The sequence below is a fragment of the Chroicocephalus ridibundus genome, chromosome 2 (genome assembly GCF_963924245.1).
Source record: "Chroicocephalus ridibundus chromosome 2, bChrRid1.1, whole genome shotgun sequence".
NCBI lineage: Eukaryota > Metazoa > Chordata > Aves > Charadriiformes > Laridae > Chroicocephalus > Chroicocephalus ridibundus.
This window is the reverse complement of record NC_086285.1, coordinates 7,076,114-7,096,615: the sequence shown is the minus strand read 5'-3', so window position 1 is coordinate 7,096,615 and position 20,502 is coordinate 7,076,114. Positions and strand designations below refer to the sequence as shown.

General features: G+C 48.0%; 1 protein-coding gene across 1 annotated transcript in view; it reads left to right on the top strand.

Moving 5' to 3' along the window:
• The window catches only part of ACVR2B (activin A receptor type 2B), a 103,959-nt gene that overhangs the window by 64,787 nt on the left and 18,670 nt on the right, over positions 1-20,502 (top strand). The window contains exon 3 of the mRNA XM_063324353.1: positions 20,054-20,261. Coding sequence (XP_063180423.1) covers positions 20,054-20,261 — 208 coding nt within the window. The remainder of the gene's footprint in view (positions 1-20,053; positions 20,262-20,502) is intronic.

Below are 20,502 nucleotides of genomic sequence, written 5' to 3'. Positions count from 1 at the left end.
GTGCTCACCTGCGTGCGTGGCTCTGGGTGTCCCAAACCAGAAACGCTCCTCCCCGACCCCTTCAGCCAGATTTTGGGACAGGGAGAAAAGTTTCCAGGGGAAAGGTTTGCAGGGGTTGAGATGCGTTTGGGATGATGCCTTCACTCTGGCAGAGGTTTTCATGGCAGGCTGCCTCCTCATCCTCCCTCTGCCTGTGCTGGTGGCGTTGGGCTGGTTGTCCCAGGCGGGTTGGGTGGCCCCAGTGCCGGTGTCCCCACACCCAGCGCGGTTGTTGCTGGGCAGGGGGGAGAGATGATGGGCATTGGTGGCACCTAGGGTGTGTGGCCATGGGGGCTCCTACAGCCACCGCGCTCCCCGAGATCCACCAGTTGGAAGCAGTGCAGAATGCCACGTTTTCCTTGATGGAGTTAAATCATGGGTTTTTTCTTCCTTTTTTTCCCTCTTTTTTTTTTCCCCTTCTCTTTTCATGGGGGATTGTGATGCTTTTCTGCTTCAGCTATTTATACATCCTGCCTGCTAGTGCCGGTCCCGATTTTAGCACAGCCCAGCTCCTTCCTTTGAGGTTGCCTTCACCTGGTTTATTTTGTGATAAAACGAGCCCGTTTTTACCCTGGCTTTACCTTCAGGGCTGTGAGTTATCTGAGTTAAGAGCGATGATATTTTTCTCATAGTCTTACAGAGCTGGTCAAAGCCCTCGTGCTAAACAGCATCGATCCGAGGACGGGCTGCCCGGGGTCGTGGCTGCCTGTGGGAATTGGGTGAAACATCTCTTGGCTTTTTGGGCTTATATATAAATTGGTTTTGCAAATTGGAAGAGGCTCTAAAAACTTAATTCCCTGTTTTGTTGCTTAAAAACCCACAATCCCATCACTTCAGAAGGGTGAAGAGGACGGGTACAGGGCTGCAGCTGAGATGGCGGCTGGTGTCAGTGACATGTTGTGGGGTCCTGGTCTATCGAGCGTTGTCACACCCCTGTGGCATCTCCTTGCCGTAGGGAACCACTTGATTTCACCTTAGCGAAACCCACCGGGTGGTTTGTGCTGGGGGGCCGGCGATGGCACATCAGGTATGTTCCTTGTATTTGGTACTGTGCTGTGTCACCTCTAGTAGAAATTGGATGCTTTTCATCTAGCCCCAGGATCACCTGTGCTAAAATGGTTGATGACTAAGGTGATTTTTCCCTAAATTCAGGGAATCTGAGCAGAAGGTTGGAGCAGAGCGGGAAGCCGCAGCAAACGCCTTCTCTCCCTCACGGGGAAAGATCCTCCTCCTTCCCTGTTCAAAAATTAACAATAATGAAATAATTCCTTTGTACTCACAGCTGGTCAGAAATAACTTGCCCATCCCAGGGGTCTCCTTCCGTGTTTGCTGAAAATCTTTTTTCAGGATGGAGGGCTCCCTTTTTTCTAGTTCAAGAAAACTGCATCCTCGCTGGGAACGACGCTGTAATAGCGTGTTGATGGGAAAGCGATCCGGGCACTTTGGTTTTCTCTCGTATTAAACGTTCCAGCAGGTTGGAACCGAGGGGATTTCAAATGAAAGCGGAGACGTTCAAATGAAGAGAGCGCGCGGAGCCTGACGGTGATGGGAAACGGTTGGGAGACGTTAGGGAGGGCAGCCTGAAATCTCAGGCAGTCAGAAGGCAAATGAAAAGTAAAGACAAAAAGTTCCTTAGAGGTGTTTGCTTAAAGAAGTGAAATTTAAAATAAAGATAATCTCGTGGAAGCCGTTTGGTGCTAACCGCACACCCGAAAGATTTGGCAATTCAAAGAAAGGGAATGCTCAAAAAAGAAAGGCATTAAAATTCCTTATATTGTTTGACAGGCAAGAGACTGCCGCCTCAGAAGACGCGCCATTGGCACGTGTGGTATGTTCTGAAATTGCTTGGGAGAGAATATTGAACCGGGGGGGGGGGGTTGGGGGGGGGAGGGGGTAATGGAGGGAGAGACTAATTATATATAATCTTAAAATGAATTAGGTGATATAAATGTAATGAAAGCAAATCCTGTTCCTGGAGAGACTTTTCAGTTTGCATTTTGATATCCTAGGGCAATGGCGTGTTGCTCTCTGACAGACAACCATTTGATTTGGAAATATGTGAATAATTGGGAAGTGGAACCTCTCTGAATTTGTTACTTTCCCCTCTAGCGTTTGAAGGACTAATTATAGGAAGAGCTGCAGAATGCCCTTTGCGGGCACGCATGCAGCCAATTTTCTACTGTGCCGGTTGTGTGAGTCACTGCGCTGCATCCTGTGCTCTTTGATACGTGTCCCTGCTTTTAAAAAAGTTATATATTTGTTTTATAGATGGAGAGATAAGCGCGTTTTATATACTCCGGGTTGCTCAGCCCTTGCTAAAGATACCGGCGGCAAAAAAATGCACAGCCGCTCTGCGGTGGAGGCTGGGGCCGGGCCGGGACGTGCGGGCGGTTGGGTAGAGGAATATAAACACAACGTGCGGGCGATGGGAAAAGTGAGCGGCTGAAAGCTAAAGCATCTTGGCAAGGCTCGTGCTGCCTGCTCGATTGAGAGGCAGCGCCCTATTTTCAGATGATTTTAAAACGGGTTTGAGGATCCTCCTGTCTGCAGTTCTCTGCGTACCAGCAGCTGGAGGCTGACCCCATGCTGGGCAGGAGGGACCATCTCCCCCTGCCCAACGTGGCCACCGCCAATCCCCCGGATGGCACGAGCAAAATTGAAGCGACCGACTCAAGCTCTCCAGGGAGAAGACGGGGTTAATCAGCTTGCATGGCTTCTCCAGGGCACTTGGTCTCATTTATCATCTCTGCCTGTGCCCAGCCCCAGGGTGGTGGGTTTGAAGGGGGGATATGTTCAGCCTGGAGAAGAGAAGGCTCCGGGGAGACCTTATAGCCCCTTCCAGTACCTGAAGGGGGGCTACAGGAAGGGTGGGGAGGGACCCTTTATCAGGGAGGGGAGCGATAGCGTGAGGGGTGGTAACGGTTTCAAGCTGAAGGAGGGTAGATTTAGCTTAGATATTAGGAAGAAATTCTTTACTGTGAGGGTGGTGAGACACTGGCACAGGTTGCCCAGGGAGGCTGTGGCTGCCCCATCCCTGGAGGTGTTCAAGGCCAGGCTGGATGGGGCTTTGAGCAGCCTGGTCTGGTGGGAGGTGTCCCTGCCCAGGGCAGAGGGGTTGGGACTAGGTGATCTTTAAGGTCCCTTCCAACCCGAACCATTCTGTGATTCTGTGATATAGGGCCAGCATCGGGGTGAGAGACACTGCGTGCGTGAATAAAAATACTTCTCAATCTGGAAAAAACAGTGTTTTGTGGCTTGGAATAACTCACAAATCCTAAATACTGTATAAACGTGTGAATGTCTTAAAAATATATGAAGTCCTTCTCTCCCACTGCAGAGATGGGAGCAAAACCACTGCTGGGCTGGGCTGTGCCGGGGGAGAAGAGAGGGGCAGTCATAATGAGGTGATGGAGGTAAAGCCACGGGCCTGCGTGCAAGAGCTGCTGTTCCCGAGCTGTGCTCAGCAGACCCGTTATAGTGTCTTACGTTAAGCTTTTGCTGTTTAGGTAACATGGAAAGTTTGGGATCTTCTGACATTGATGAGTCAAATATTCCTAGTGGCTCGTTGCTGACCCGATGTGTAACCTTGGCCTTGGAGCTGTGCCTCCTCCTCCGGCTCTCCCCACCTGTGATCACTGGGATAACGACATTTGCTGCTGTTTGTAGAGCAAGCCCTGGCATGGAGGGCTGCAAAATGAACCAGGATGCTTTGCCGGACTAGGATGCGGGAGGTTCTGCTCGTGGTTTCGGCCAAGAGATGATGCGGGAGGTCGCTCAAGGCTCGGTGCATCCTTTGTCTCAACTTCTTTAGGCAATATCCTCTTTGGGAAGAGAGTAGCGCAGCGAGGACCAGATGTGCGTTAAGCCCTTGGGGCCATATCGAAATGCAAATGGAAATGGAATAGCGTATTACTTCCAGGAGCAGTAAATGGTGGTATAAAGATGAAAACGCCGTGTGAGTAGGCTGTGCGTCAAAAGGCGATAGCTGGGTGTCAGCCCTGACGATGCTTTATGCTGTTGGGAAACCTGCATGCAATGCAATGTTGTGTTTGGGGTTTTGAGGTCATTGTTACACAGATTATTTAAGCCTGGATGCATTTTTAGCTGGACTTTGTCTAAAAAATAAACATAGCCAGGGCTGTTTTCCAGTCATCAGCTAAACAGCCAGATCAAGGGCTTGAGTCAGCGATCCTTGCAAAACGTTACTGGCTCTCTTAAAAAAAAAAATTTCCCGACACTTTTTGCTTTTGAGAATGTAATCGTGCATAAAGGGATGCATGTTATTTTTACTTCACAAACGATTCCGATGCCTGGACCTTGTCTCTGTGTGTGTGTGTGTGTGTGTGTGTGTGTGTCTTGGCTCTGCTTCTCACTTGTGTGTATGGTGCCCCGCTTCCTACGTGCGTCCACGTGTGCCTGGGGGGGCAACGTAAGATGGGACTAGTTTTCTTCCAAGCATAAAAGAGCTTAATTATCTCCTGAAAAACCAGTGGCACAGGGACAGGAGTTATATTTTTGCTGCACTAGGGACGTGTGGCTTGTGTCGGCACGGCTGACGTGTAGTCCCTATCCCACTAGGAAATTCTGCTGTAAACAAGGGGCTCCAGCTCTTGCTGCTGTAGGTCTGCTCTTGCTTTTGATTTCAGTCCGTGGAATTGCTTTTCAGTGGAAAAGCCAGTATCTTTCAGGTTTTGGAGTGAAATAGCTAATCCCCCTTAGTTATCCCATGCTAGAAATGTACCTTTTATGGCAAAGGCGACAATATGTCAATTCATTCCTATGCCGAGATCAAAGGTGGTTGTGAGACAGCGGCTTGGACTTGGCACTATGGTGACTTCTCCTCTCTGCTTAGATTTTTCAGATCTTAATTTGAGACATTTTAAACGTTTTTGTTTTTTTTTTTTGTCCTCCCAAGAATCAGGCACGTTTTCAAGATAGTTTAGGCTGGCTACCCTGCATGAAAACCTTTACTCGCTTTGAAACTCTTGGCCCACGTCTTCTTCCAGAATACAGCCGGACAGGCACGGAGGCTTCCTCAGCTTCAGTGTAAAGGTCACTTATGATGTGTTGTTAATGAATAATTACGAGCGCATGCTTCCCTCTTTAAATGGCAGGGGCATCCTTGCTACATAAAACATTAAAAACTTGTTAAGGTGGGAAATACCAATGAAGAGATAAAAAGCCCGTGCAGAATCTCTGCCCATTGGGAACTGGTTGCAAGTGTTGATCCGAAGGGGAGCGGGGATGGGCTCGGGCAGGGAGGAGCTTGTGGAGGCGTTGTGTCCTTCTCCCAGCAGCTGTTGGCTCCAAATGGCACTTCTGGGCGTGGGGCAGTTGTTCGAAGGGATTGGGTTCCTCGAATCCCAACATGAAAAGAAATGCAGACTGTCTGGATAGGTCAAATGGAAATCAAGAGCAATGTCACAGTCGATAACATACTGCGTTTGGTTTGCCAGTAGCTGCTTGGGTCTTGCAACCTTTGAAGTATTTTTAAATTATTTTTTTTCGTTTGAAGACATTTAGCATAGGAAATGGACAATGGCCAGACTGGGCCAGAACAAAAGGCCACCCAGCCTGGTGCCCTGACCCCGTCTATTGCCACAAGATGCCTGGGGAGGAATCGCAGAACAAGCAAGTGCACGTGGTTCTTCTTAAAACATTAAGGGGCATCTTCTGAGGAGGGGTTCCCCGCATCACCTGCATTTTGAGTGAGGAACCGCCTTCTCCATGTTTGTTTCGAACCTGAATCCCACCAGCTCTTTGTTTCGCTCCTCATCACTTGGTTCGCTCTTCATCAGTCGTCTCACCCTTGGAAAGGAGCCATCTTGGAGATGGAAGAGATTGATCAGCAGTATTATTTTTCCAGTCTTAATTCAGCATTAAGAAGAGCGCATCTCTTAGTGCTCACCAGCGGTCCCAGGACAGCTAGAATGATAGGTCATGTTTTGCTGGGGTTGTTATATTAAAGACAGTGGATCCTGTACTGGAGTATTTATATTGAAAAGCTTGAAGTGTGACGTGATACCCAGGGGCAATGCGTACACGTAGCGGTGGGCTAAACCCTCCAATAGTCTTACCTTTGCTCCAACCTTAAGAAGAAAGATATAACACATGGAGAGCTTCCCGTCCTTGCTGCTGCCTAGCCTGGGGCAGGTGTGTTCACCTCCTTGTTGGTGTGGAAGCAGATGGACGGTCCTGCGCCCTCCAAAAAGTTATCGCAGGCTTTGTTTGCTCTTCTCGGATAGCTGCAACGCCTTACCAAAGTTCAGGGAAATTGGCTGAAGAGCACCGAGACCCCTGGGTTCAAACCTAGTGGGTAGCTTCGTGGTTTTATTGCTCAACCGGCTGCTGTCACAGCGAAACTTTTCATGTTGCCTGGGAATTTTTTATTACTTCATTTAGAGAAAAATGGAATTTATTGGTGGTATGTCTTCCATTTTTGTTCCTGCTGATTAACAGGAGTGTGCGGTAATGTTTCCTATGGTACCTTTTTATTAGAGAGGTGGGAGTAGTTTGCACGCCTGTGTCCCTGGGTATGTCTGAGCAGGGGGAGGCAGTGAGAAGATGTGTTCAGGGTTGCAGTTTGCTCATCTCTGTGTAGCTGCCAGACCTCTGTGTGTATGTTCCTGCAGGCACCTCTCTCATCTTACAACTCATGCACACGGAGGTAAACAAGTGATTACTGCATCTTGCTGATGAAGCTCTTGAGGAGAAAGGAGAGGGTTTGGCTGCAGCCTAAAATGGTCATGTTGCAGGTTATGGAGGCAGTATTTGAAAGATTTTTTGCACGGTGGTTTAAACAAGGATGAATTGATCCTTGGTTGGCTTCTTACTGAAATCTGGAGGAGAGGGAATAGAAAGAAATATAAAGTATCTTCAAGTTTTAAAGTGGTTTGCTCTGTCAAGGTCAAGGTCTGACCTATTCTGTGATACCAGGAAAGGTGTCTCCACTGAGTGTTCAGGTTAGTAGGGGGAGGATTTATATAAAAAGATTGCTTAGAAAATCACTTACATCCTACATAGTGCTTTAGACACCGATGCCTGTTGATAGTCCTTTTTATCTACAGGGAAACCAAAGCATGGCAAGTCAGGGGTGACTTGGGGCAGTTAGTGGCCTTGTGGTGTAATCAGGATGGTGCCTTTGGCAGCAGAGCAGTGCTGTGTGGTCTGGGTCACAGCTGGTAACACTCAACATGATGAGAACCACCGGGGATCAAATGTCCTCTTGTCACCACAACAGCTGGACAGTTGTGTAATCGAGGCTGGCAACCATATACGGTTGGGTTTTTTTCAGATACCCGACTGTCTCTGTTGTAGAATCGCAGAATGGTTTGGGTTGGAAGGGACCTTCAAAGATCATCTAGTCAAGCCCCCCTGCTGTGGGCAGGGACATCTTTCACTAGACCAGGTTTCTCAAATCTTCATCCAACCTGACCTTGAACACTTGCAGCGATGCAGCATCCACAATTTGCTCTGGGCAACCTGTTCCAGCACCTCACCACCCTCGTCATAAAAAAATCTCTTCCTTAGGTCCAATCTAGATCTACCCTCTTTCAGTTCAAAGCCATTGCTCCTTCTGCTGTCACTTCAGGCCTTGGTAAAAAGCCTCTCTTTTATACATTAAAAGGTTGCAATAACGTCTCCCCGGAGCTTTCTCTTCTCTTGGGTTCTCTTTGCATTTCCAGTGATAAATCCCTCTAAATACTCTGGTGTCCCTGAAAGGGCCCAGACAAAGGCACCTCCGTCTCCTAATTCTCATACGTCGGTATCTGAATACTTGGGAGCGGCATGAGAGAGATGGGGCTTGTGGAGATTCCCGCTTATCCGAGGTTAGGAAATGGTCTAGGAGTGCAGTATTGAATCTTAGAATATTACTTTATGTTGTTTTACGTAATATTGGAGCCTGGTCACCATGGGAACGGGCGTCTAAATAGAAAGTTGAACTGGAAGGGAGCATACCCCGTTTCTGGGGTGGAGCTGTTGAGCTCGTGCCATCCAGAAAGCTCGGACATGGATGTCGGGGAAGTGCTTCTCCTTCCATGCCACGTGCGCACTGTGGTCCAAAGGGTTTTAGTCTTCCTTACGGCTTGAGAAAACTATAAAACACCGGGAAGGAGAAGACTTCTCCAAGAGCACACAATTATTTTATTGCTCTCCACCTGTGAAACAGGCAGAATTTCAACTTTCCAGGGCAATCTGCTCAGAAACATTTTTATTCCAAAGTGGAATACGGACACTGGTGAGTGCATGTAATCAAGGTGAAAGCTAATAGGTGACTTTATTCCCACCCCCCTTTACATAATATCTCTTCAGCGTCTCTTTTATAAGCTGTCTTTAGAGAATCACTGCAGTTATCCAGCCGTTTCTCCCGTGCCTTTCATTATTGTAACAGAAACAATCACTGGAAATTGCATGATGGTATTGGATTGTGCTACATTCCTTCCGTAGGTCATTTGACAGGAGCTTTTTTCAATAGACCCAAAGGAGAAAGGTACATTTCTGTAAACATGAGACAAGTCCTAGATGTGCTGTAGCCACTTGGGAGAAATCCCCATTGTAAAAGAGGCTTTTAAAATTGCTCATGTGGGATTTGCCATTAAGGGCGTAAAGACCGGAGAAATGGACTTCTGATTCGGCTGACAACTTGCTTCTCATCCTCCGAAGAATTTTAGGAATGTCTTTGCTTCCTTTTGGAGGGCTTAAGGCTAGTGTGCGATTGCAAGGGCTAGAGAGTTGCTTTTCTTCCTGCCTCCCTTCTCTTTGCTGGGTTCAGCTGCCTTCGCATGCCTTGACTGAAGCTTATTAACTCTTGAAATACCAGCGTGCGCTGGGAAAGGGGCTTTTAAAAGTCAGTGGTTTCTTCTTTTGCAGCGCCTGAATGATCCGAAAATCTAGGATGTAACGTAAAAGATCTCGCTTGCTTCAAGGAGTTATCAAATATTTTCGTACGTGCTGCTGTGGGCCGAACCCAGGAAGCTCTGGCTGGGATGTGGCACCGCATGCTTGTCTGTCTTCAGGGTAACGCTGGCTATAAATTGTGCTGGTGCTTGTTTGTGCACTGTGCTTCCATCATATCCTTACCCTTGGAGCTCAAATGCCCCAGGGTGTCAGAGCGCCAGCGATTGCTCACGCGCTGGGGAAGGCGTGTCGGACCAGCGGCTAAGATTTGCATGTTTTATTCTCCAGAACACAGAGAAATACGGGAATTCTGTCATAGTGTATTTTGTATAACATGCAAATGGTCTGTGCCCAAAAGGGCTTAATTACCCATCAATACATTGAACCCTGGAGCGTGCTGGGGGGAGCCATGGGCGCTGCTGCGACTCAGGGCGCTGCCTAAAGACCTGGGCGAGCGTCTCCCCTGTGGTCCTGCAGCGTTTCTTCTTGCTGAAGCCCTTGGTTCCTCCCAAGCAGAAGTTTGGTTTTCTCCGGTGAATAAGGTAGAAAGCCCAGTTGGGATCAGCCAGCAAACATCCGTCATCACACTGGAACTGAGGTTTGAACTTAACGTATCTGGTAAGATTTTTGTGTCCGCTACTGCCTCCCCTTTGGCTGGCTGGCAAGGGGAAGCTCGGTGCCTGTAAAGCTGCGGAGCAGCAGCAAGGTAATCTTAGAAACCCGGTTTCTAGACAGAGAGAATCAACTTCTGCTGATGGAGTTATCAAATTAATTCTTCCCTGAGTTTCCCACTTGCTCATGTAATCTGCTGATGACGTGAGTCATCTCTGCGGTGTGTTTGAATTTCTGGTCAATGGTGGAGTTTAAAACAGTGATTTGGAGCCCTGTCCCACAGCTTAGAGTGATTGTGCTTTTTTTTATTTCCTTTCTTTCTTCCACCCTGCTGAGAAGACTGCCCAGCTCCGAGCTTTGATTATTTTAAGTGGAAGAGGGTGACACGAAGACAAACAAACATCATTTAGTTCTTGGGGGCACGCTTTCCTGATGCCTGACCTTTTGGACTTCCAACATCTTCTTGTCCATTTACATGCATTACAGTTTTTCCAATTACCAGTGAATTAAATTTGGAATTGTGGTATTTGGAAATGTCAAGCAGAATCAATAGAAAAGCACTTGGGGCCCAATCTTAGTAGACTCAGCACATTTTAAAGCATATTTGAAATGTCCCTGCTGATGAGTCTCAGAGGACCACATGTAGGTTATGAATCGAGGTGCCGCCGTTTGGGTACCGAAGCCCTCTGTAGCTTGCCAGGTGGGCTGGGGTGTGTTAGGCACACATCAGTCTCTCCCTGGAGAAGACCTTAGAAATCGGGAGCTCTGAAAAGCATTTTCCGCTGGTGGCAGCGGCATGGGAGGATGGGGACGGTGGGATGGAGCAGGCACACGTGAAAGAGCTGCGAAAGGTATTGCCACGTGGTTGTTGCTGTTCCTTAAATCTCTGCTCTCCACAAGGAGATGCTCCCGTATCCTCGTCCCTTTGCCTGGAAGGAAATTTCTTTTGTAGGCTTGCTTTGAAAGCTCTTCAAAACTTCGCTGCGTGTGGGGAAAATATTTATGAACATACGTGATTTCACTTCCACCTCCCCTGCTCTTTGGAGACCCCATGCTGGCTCCTGAGGAGAACAGGAGAGAACAAATGATGATGTTTGAAATGTCATTTCAGAATTTGCTGCATATTTTACTTAGCGATATGTGGTATCTGGTCAAAATCTGCCCTCTATTCGATTTTTAGGAGCGTAATTGGAAATATCTTAATCTTGTCATTAAACTCTAATATTTTCCATCACTGAGGCTGCGAAGTTTGGGGGCTGAGACAACCTTCTCGGCAGCTTATTTGCACAGTGCTTAGCTCACGAGGGTCCATTTTTCATGCCAGAGAGTAGTCATTGCTGTTACAAGCCAAATAAATGGTCTGCCTAATGCTTTTATAAATGCGGACCTCAAATTTAAGAAAAAGAATAAAAATAATATCCAGATAACTCTATGCTTATTTGAAAACTCGTGGTCTGGGGCGGGGCGGGAAATGGCAACACATCCTCTATGGAAATCCCATATGGAGCAAGGCATTTTCTTAGTGTAGTGGTGCAAAGGAAGCCAGGAGGTGCCTCCTAATGGGCAGGGCGGATGGAGGAGCAGGCGGCATTCTCCTGCCGCGCGCGTGGCTGCGGTCCCGCACGAGGTGGCATCCTTGGGGACGGTCACAAACGGAGGAGAGCCAGCAGCTCAGGAGGTTTGGCCGGGCGGTCTGCAGCTTCCAGCGTTCTCCCCCCTTTTGGATGCGTAACTTTGTGTTCGTCGAGGCTGACTTGGTTTTGTTTTTATCCTCTTGGGTGTAGCGGAGGAGTGTGTATATCTGTATTTTTTAAAAAATAAATAAATAAAAAAGAAAGAAATTAGGCCTTTTTTGTGTGTTATTACTAATCTGGTTTGAGCTCTGCTGTCCAAATTGCCTCGTTTGTGACCCAACGTGCATTTAAACATGAACTGCAGAAGCACCACGGCATTAAATGCTTTTGATTGATCTCCCTGATGGTTTTATTAAAGAACTAAAACCTTTTTTGGGGGAGACAGATACAGTTAGCGATGCGCAGGGAGAAATCTAATTACATTTTGGCTTTGTCCTTAACTGAAATGCTACAAAATAGGATTTTTCTAATGGATAACTAAAATGATCTCTTCTTTAAATAAAATAGAGAGGTGACCAGCTGAGTTCAAGTCAAAAAATGCACTGCTTCCAAAAGTTGATTAACTGCTGGCAACGTTGCTGTCCTGCCGCACGCCAGTCCGGCCGGTGACCTGGCCAAACCTCCTTGGATCGCTCTGCCTGGCCGGAGGAATGATTTACTAAACCTTTTCCTGAGTGATCCTCCCCTTTGGGCCAAGAGATTAATCTCATCAGCTCTGTGTGTGTGCGTGCGTGTGTGTGTGTACACTCAGTATTTCACTACATCGAGTAACACCGTCATCTCACTCAGCTCCGTCTTCCCTAAACAGGAATCCGCCTGGTTTTATGGACGTGTAAGGAGCTGGGATGCTGCATGTCCTTCTCCGGATCCTTCTTCTGTCCACCCTGTTCCACTTCGAATCCCAGGGAAATTATTCAGAAGAATTAAACCTTTTATTGCATCCTTTCCCCAAGCTGGTAGTAATGACTCTTAAAACATGCTCCCTATATTTTACAAAATGGGTTTTACTAGCAGTTTGGGGGAAAATTCTAATAAAGATCTAATTCTTCTGAATAATTTCCTTGTTATCTTTTACTGACTTAAGCCCAAGTTAAAAAAGAGATATATGGGGGGGGGATTGCTACACAGATGTCCGTGGAAGCTGTGAAGCGTGAGTCATGGTGTGAATATAGAAGCCCTGAGTTGTCATCCCTGGTGAGCGGGGAGGATGTATTTCTTAATATTAAAGTTCCTTTTTTAATTTTAAAAGAAAATGACTTAAAGCCTCCTGTCCTTTTGAGACTGGTTGTCAATGGCATCATTGCAGGTTACCATGGCAATATATGCTGAGATAATAGATTAACAGCCATTGATTGACTAGAAAACTTAGAGCTCTTTTATCGTGGGATATGCCAAATGTATTGACAGAAAACAGAATTCCAAGTAATATCCTCCCTTGGCGTTACACCGTTGCCGTTCTCGAAGCTGCATGAGCCTGGTTTTACCTGATCTGGCTTAAGAACCAAAACATTTTGCGATAGTTGAGGCTTTTTTTTTTTTTTTTTTCATTACCCGGGGCACTGCTCATCCCTGCACCCGTCTGGCTGGAAGGGGCAAGCCGTGGGTATCTGATAGCTCCGTGCTGGGCTTACGCCGGCCATGGGGGTCCCCGAAGGTGGGGTGAAGTTTTGGGTCGTTTCTGTTACACGGGGCTCGTCTCTGTTACGTGGGGCTCCGCCGTTTCAAGGCTTTTGTGAAAGAACGGGGGAGACAAGCACGGAGTCTTTAAATCCTCATGTACAGTTACGTACTCAGCCACAGATGTCATCGCTAGTTTGATGCTTTGCCTAAAAACGTATTTAGACCCTATTATTTAAGTACAGCAGGAATGAAATCACCCCGCTTGGGGAATAAGTGCTGGAGCAACGCTTACTAATTGCAGATTCATTATCGGCTCTGTAGAGATGCAACTGGGTGGTCTCTCCGGAGCAACATGTTCCAAACTTTCCCAGTTGCGAGCCTTCCCTGCGGCTCGATTTTGGGATCCACAATGCTGGCAACGACTATTTGATTTCCTTTAATTTGCCAGTCCTGCACATAACTTCTGGGCAGGTGTCTGGGAGAGGGAGAGCTGGGGGGGTGGGGGGCAGCAGCCCTCTTTCCCTGCCTTTCCCTCCTCCCCGGTGCCTCCCAGTGTGCTCTACACGTGCTTGGATCGTGGTCCCGCCACCGAAGGATGTGCCAAAATGCAGCCCTGGGTTCGGAGGGGGCTGGTTTAGCATCCCCGCGGGCGCTGAGCAATGGGAAGGGGAGGGCATGAGCTGGCGCGGAAGATGCTGGGCTGCAAGGTGAGCGCCCAGCAGCCTCGTGTTTCCCAGCTCTGCTCAACCGTGCCGTGGTTTGAGGGATAGCTCTGGAAAACAAACCCAAACCTCAAACAAAGGGCCCGACTTCCGTAATCACACATGCAAGAATGCATCCGCAGTTGCTTAATTGCTACATGCAATTACCCTCCAAATTAGAGGGCAATTACCCCGATTCAGTGTACAATCTCTGTCGTTTTATATTATAAAATTACATGTACAAATAGCTATATAGGGACATAACTAAGTGTTTGCAAATAACTTCAGTTGCATACACAGTTTCGTGTATAAAGCCCGGTGGTTTTGACAGTTAGGCAAACAGACTGTCTGGTACATCACTCAGTGTTTATGCAGACTATTTTGACACATCCCATCTTTTCGTATATACTTTCATTTTAGGTTTTAAAAAGGGGACAGGCAGAGATAAAGAGCTGAGATTTATAGCAGCCTTCAGCCTTGGGGAAGATATTCCCTACGTATCTAATTATGAGGTAGGAGCCCAGCAACTGCTAACACCTAGACCCGGAGTTGCTACACGGGATCTTGGCTATAATTTAGCAGCTGTTGGATAATGACACAGCCTCGGTGATCTGTCGGCAGCTCCAAATTAGGAGAGCGGAGTTTAGCCTCAGATCAGCAGCGAGGTCCCGTGCCTCAGCAGGCTGAAGTCCTTCAGTTCAAGAGGACCCTTTTTAATGAGCTCCCTCCGTGCCTTGCAACTCCCAAGTAGAGGAGAGAGGTCTTCCCGCGTCGCACGGTGTTGCCGCTGCTCTTCCCATCATTACATGCCTCGGATGGGTGCTGGGGGTCTTGCTCGGCAAAAACCTAGTGATGCTTCAGTCGTTTGGAGCAGAATGTTGACCCAAGGGAATCGACGAAATGATGGTTTCTCAGGGCTGAGGTCAAAAAGTTGACTTCCACCCTAAAAATGGGTGGTGGTGGGTAGACTCCCTCTGCCTTCGTGATGTGTTGGGAGGTATTTGGGCCTGGTGGTGTTTCGTGTAATGATATTTGTGTGTGGCTTTTGTTTGAGGAAGGTGTTGAGAGAAGCCGCTCTGCATCATCTCCAAAGCACTGGGTGGATGCAGTGGGATGCCAGAAACCCATCTGCTCCTGCAAAGCCTAATTCTGCCTTAGACTTCGATTTCAAACAGCACTTCAGACTTTATTCCTTCAATGACTGTTTGTGGATCGCGGTATGAAAATGTTGATCGTTCTGGCCCGGCTGCTGACATGAGGCTCTTTTCCATGGAGACAACTGGAGTACTGTGTCCAGTTCTGGGCTCCCCGGTTCAAGAAGGACAGGGAACTGCTGGAGAGGGCTACCAAGATGATGAAGGGACTGGAACACCTCTCTTATGAAGAAAGGCTGAGGGACTTGGGTCTCTTCAGTCTGGAAAAAAGACGGCTGAGGGGGGACCTTATCAACACTTATAAATACTGAAAGGGTGGGTGTCAGGAGGATGGGGCCAGGCTCTTTTCAGTGGTGCCCAGTGACAGGACAAGAGGTAATGGGCACAAACGTGAGCATAGGAAGTTCCACCTGAACATGAGGAGGAACTTCTTTACCCTGAGGGTGGCAGAGCACTGGCACAGGCTGCCCAGAGAGGTGGTGGAGTCTCCGTCTCTGGAGACATTCCAAACCCGCCTGGACGCGTTCCTGTGCCACCTGCTCTGTGTGACCCTGCTCTGGCAGGGGGGTTGGACTAGAGGATCTCCAGAGGTCCCTTCCAGCCCCTGCCATTCTGTGATTCTGTAACGGGGCTGCTGGAGATGCCGTGCTCCTGCCCACCGTGCGTGCTCCGGCTTTGCTTGCTCAGTGTTTTTTGCAAATTGCTGCCTGTGCAGCGAGGTGGGTCTGCCTGCAGCAGTTTCCGCAGTCATGGTTGAAACATCTCCCTTGCAAAGTGCCTACGTGTAGCAGGGGCCAGCAGATCCCACCAGCGTTTGTACTTCTTGCCTGTACCTAATGGGAGTCCCTGCCGGGTAGGAAACAGCTTTTTTCCCAACTTTTGCTTTGTGGCTGGTGGAGTTGGGTTAGGTGGGAGGGGAGCAGGGGCGCAATGAATTAAACCAAGTTCCGACAGCGATCTTCAAACACTTGCTTAGCAAATGTTTTCTATCTCGTTCCGCCCAAGTCCTGTTGACTTTCTGCCAAAAGCCAAGCAGTTCCCCGGTACGTTTATTTTCCACCCCACACGAGCTGGGTGTCATTGCCAGGCAATGCCAGCTAATGAAGGAGGTCAGGAGGTTTCCTACCACCACGTACCAATGCTGGCATGAGGGACGGCAAGAGCGTTGTGGGGAGGGAAGGGCACTACCTGGCGGACACAGCCCCTCAAGCTGTGGTTTGTGACTGCACCCAAAGGCCTTTTGTTTCTGGAGAGCCTTTTTGTGGCCCAAATTAATCTTGTCCCTTCCCTCAGGTACTCAGGTTTGGTTCAACACCTCCTTTGAGCCAGCTTGTGCTGATGGGCATTGAGGGAAGCCCACTCAAGTCCCACCCAACCCTTCTTGTTGGCCCATGCATCGGCTGTGGCCTGTGGAAGGAGACGAGCGCTTCCTGACCCCATTTTGGGGCAATACACTCCCATTTTTGTGGCAACTTGAAATGAGAAGCAGGACATGGTTGATCTGCGCCTCTTCCACCAGTGTTACTCTGCAGACGTGTCCAGCTTGGTTTTTCTTACAAACCTCCAGTGGCCTTGGGGGAATGGATGCTTCCATGCCCATTGCCCAAGGAGGGAGGAGGAGGCAGGAAAACCCGCATGGCTTCCCAGAGATGCAGGAGGAGAGCTCAGATTTCCTCCTCTTAGTGACCACCACCCCACCGCTCTCCCTCAAAGGGCCAAAACCCGGTTTCAATTCCCCCTCCCTCCATTCAGGTGAGGGTTTGAACGCAGGGAGTGCAGATAAGGCAGTTAGCTACAACCTTTGGGCTCTGCGTGATCCATTACAGAGCAAGGTGTGAGTGTTTCTCAAGGAGCTAAAGCAGCAGGTAAATTAACACCCAGTCCTGGAGCCAGGCCCCTTCCTGCTGAGACCGTCTTGGGCACAAACAAAAGGGTTTCTTGCAGTCCTGAGCACCGAGCAGGATGAGGATCCTTACCAAAGGGCTTTTTAAAAAGATCTGAAAGCAGATAGCAAACAGGCAGGTTTTTAAAGTATCTCCTTAACCACAAGCATCCTTAGGAGCTGTTTTAAGGAAAACATACGTGTATTTAGTCATACAAAACTTTATATGTGCTTTTATTCAACTCATCTAAACTTTGACAGCGAGGAAAAAAAAACTGCGAAAGGCCCTTTTCCTGGCGCGGTTGGTGTTTGCAGAGTTGGGTTTGTGTGTTTGCAAGCAGAGCTTAGTCTTCAGCTGAAACTTGTTCCAGGAAAGACAACTGTCTTGGGGGAAGGGAGCCTGGGCTCAGCACAGGATTTAGCAGCCGCGGTTTGCCGGTCCCAGAGCCGATAAAGCTCCTGCTTCACGTCTTTTTAACATTCTTTTTCTCAAAGCACGGTGGAAACACCGAATCTCGCGGCAGCTCGGTGCGTTGCGTTGGCCTTCGTTGCAGGTGGAGAAAACAGAGACTGCCCCGCATTGCTCGAGGTTAACAGACGGAGGTGGCTGAGCCAGGATTAGATTTTGGAGCTGCTTCCCAGGAAAATGATTCATTAAACCTTCCTTTTTTTCTGGGGGGTGGGTTTGGGAAGGGAAAGGAAATTCCCATCTAGAGCAAAAGCAGGATTCGTTTGGGGATGATGGAAATAATATTACAAAATGTATTTCAAGGACTGGACCAGAAGGTGATAGAGTATTAGCTATTAGGTATCAGCTAGAAGCCACGTGACGTATGACAATGAAGCTAAGATATTTACTCATTCCTTTATAAATAAAAAGGTATCTCCCTCCCCACACACAAGACAATGCTCCTTCGCTTTGCTGCTGCTTTAACCAGTATTTAGCAAAAAGGCTTAATCTGCCCTAACAAAGCGTGGTGCAAGTATCAAGAGAACAAATATCAAGGCTTTAACAAGAAGTGTCAATATTGACGCTGTTCGGTGTTGAGGGATATTGGTAGGTTGTTTTTATTATAGTAAGCAACTTGTCAGAGGAGAACTCAGACGGAGCTTTGCAAGTGCCGATAAAACCTGCGGGTGCTATTGAAATTGAGCTCTTGCTCGTGTGTGCTTTGAATATAATTTCCAGTTTCAGAAGTCAGCTTTATGACTTTCTCATAGCCCTCCTCCCTTTCAGTCTCTCCCACGGTGCCGATTAACCATTCTTCCCAAAAAAAGAGTTATTGAAGAGTTGAACACCTCCTCAACTTGCAAAGAGATCTTCCCAATCTGATGAGTTTGCTCCATACCATAAAAATTACCCATCGCTGAGCCCAGGTGTCAGTATCAGGAGCAGGTTGGACACATCACGCCTAGCTTGTGTAGAAACCGTGGTTTCTCCTGCCACCTTCTTGCTGTTCCACTTCTGCTCCATCCCAGGTCATCTGCACTCTTTATATGACTGTCGTGGTTTGAAAATTAAAATTATGGAAAGGAAATTGGTTCTGTTTTACCTCAAACCAGGAAAATGACACCTGTTGGCAGCAGAAGGTTGATTCCCTACAGCAGATGAGGCTGCATTCAGTAGCTTGAATGCATTCTCTAGCTTAAGCGCCATCTCTGAAGTGCTCTCCATGCACTGCAGAATTGGAGGTCAATCCTGCCACCAAGTAACAGCTTGGAAACTTGGCAACTTGAGGAGCTGCAGGCCATGGAAAGGCAGGTGAGGTCCAATTTCCTCCTTGCTTGGGACGAGTTGTTTAATTTTGGAGTGTTGAGTCTTCAGCTGGAAGTAATGCTCCCTTCTGGCTGGATGTTGGGAGGGTGCCTACATCAGTAGTGGATGGGTGTTCAGGTGTGGAAATGATGAAGCTACAGAAGGTAACCAGGGCCTGGAGCTGGTGCCTGTGGCCCAGCTGGGTGTTTTCTCTGCTGCTCAGTGTCTTGGGAAGACTGAATTGCATCGCCTTGTAGAGACCTTTCAGAAGTGGCTGGGTTGCCATGTTGAGTGGGAGTCACAGCATTGGGTTGCATTTAGGTCCTCCAAACTTGTCCCTGACTGCCTTAATCTCAACATTAAAGGTTGCATGGCCTTTGGAGAAGGTAGAGTCATGAAAGCACTGGAAAATTTTCCAGCCAGAAACTTAGTTCTGCACTTTGCAATAGGTCTGGCTATTCTGGGAGCGTAGCACTTTCATTTCACTATCCTGTGGGACCCATTCATGTTTTCTGCCCAGTTGTCAACACATTTTATTGGGATACTTACTCTTTCCGTGATTGCAATCCATCAAAATAATGGCCAGGTCTGGCCTTGCCTAAGGTTGGGTATTCCCAAAGAGAGATGGCTGCAGGGCATCTCAGGATTTACAAAATCACAAGCTTCATGGTACCTTTTCTGGGTGTCTGCTTATATGTTGTGTGTTTCATTCTTCTTCTCATTTTAAAAGAATCCTCAAAATGCCAGAGTGCAGAGCATTTCCAAATGAAGAGAGGATTTATGAGGCTTAGGACAAAATGGGTCACCTGCAGATATCAGCGTTCGCTTACTTGACTCTGTTTTTAATGGATGTGTCTGTAACCGTGTTTCAGCTCCGGGCCATGGTGACCATCTGGGAATTGTTTCACATGGGGCGGTAGGAACTCCTCGGTCCTTTGGTACAAGGCACTAGTGGGGGAAAGACTCACAGGCTATGAAGACTCCTTGGTTTGTGGTGGCCAAAAATCTGTCTGGGGTGGCCAGAGTTGTTTGGGAAAGAGAATTGCTTTTTGCTGAAGGTCTTGCCTGGGTGGAGAGGCAGCGTGAGCTGTCACCGCAGCTAAAAGCATGGCATTTATTGTATGGATACTTATCCAAATAAGCCCGAATTGGGATCTAAGTAAGGAATAGGCACTGGTCTGGCCCTCCTGTGCAGGATGAATATTATCTGTTCTCAGTTGCATCCTACCGATGTAAGAAACCATTTATTTTTAGGTGATGTTTCCTGAAATAGTGGTGGAGCGGGAGGGTAACTCCGTTGTGTGACATCCCAGCAAGCGGCAGGTAGCTCCCTGGGAGGTTGTCTTTCCTAAACAGGGTTTCTGTCATTAGAAAGTAGAACTGGATATGGGTTGTACATCCCCCTGGTTGGGTTCTGTGGCTAGAAATTACTGGGTATGGTTTGTAGATCCCCTTGTTTGGGTTCTGCAGTTGAAGCACTGGCTGGAGAAGACCTGAGGGGAGTCTCTGCTGGGCTCTTGACATCCCCATGAGCTCCTGTTTGAGTTTAGGCAAACCTGACCTCTCTGTTCCCCACCTCACACCAGCAAAGGAGAATAACCCTCCACACCACGCCGTAGCTCACAACCATGAGCTGCCTAGCTCCCGGGGAGGCAAATGTATGCCATCACCTAAAGCATAGCCACATGGAGGTGTGACTCCCAGGACCTGTTTCTCATTTTCCTTGAACGTACTTGGCGTTTTGCATTTCGCTTCAGGACCAGGCCATGGTGAGGCTGAGACAAGGGAATGCATTTACTACAACGCCAACTGGGAGCTGGAGAAGACCAACCAGAGTGGCGTGGAGCGCTGCGAGGGGGAGAAGGACAAGCGGCTCCACTGCTACGCCTCCTGGAGAAACAACTCGGGCTCCATCGAGCTGGTGAAGAAAGGCTGCTGGTTAGACGACTTCAACTGTTATGACAGGTAATAGCCTAACTGTTTTTTCTGAATACAGGTTTAATTGTTCCTCTAAGTGCAAAAGCTCATGATTTTTGCGTCGAGGAAAAGAAAGCAAGTCCAAGTCAATTGGCCCATTCATCCCCTGTAATTACTTTTGTTGCTAATGCAGCTCTCAGAATTGTCACTTCTCTGTCTTGACTTTCTAAATAGAAGCTGCAAAAGGCATTTTTAGGGTTTTTTTGTTGTGTGGTTGTTTTTTTTTCCT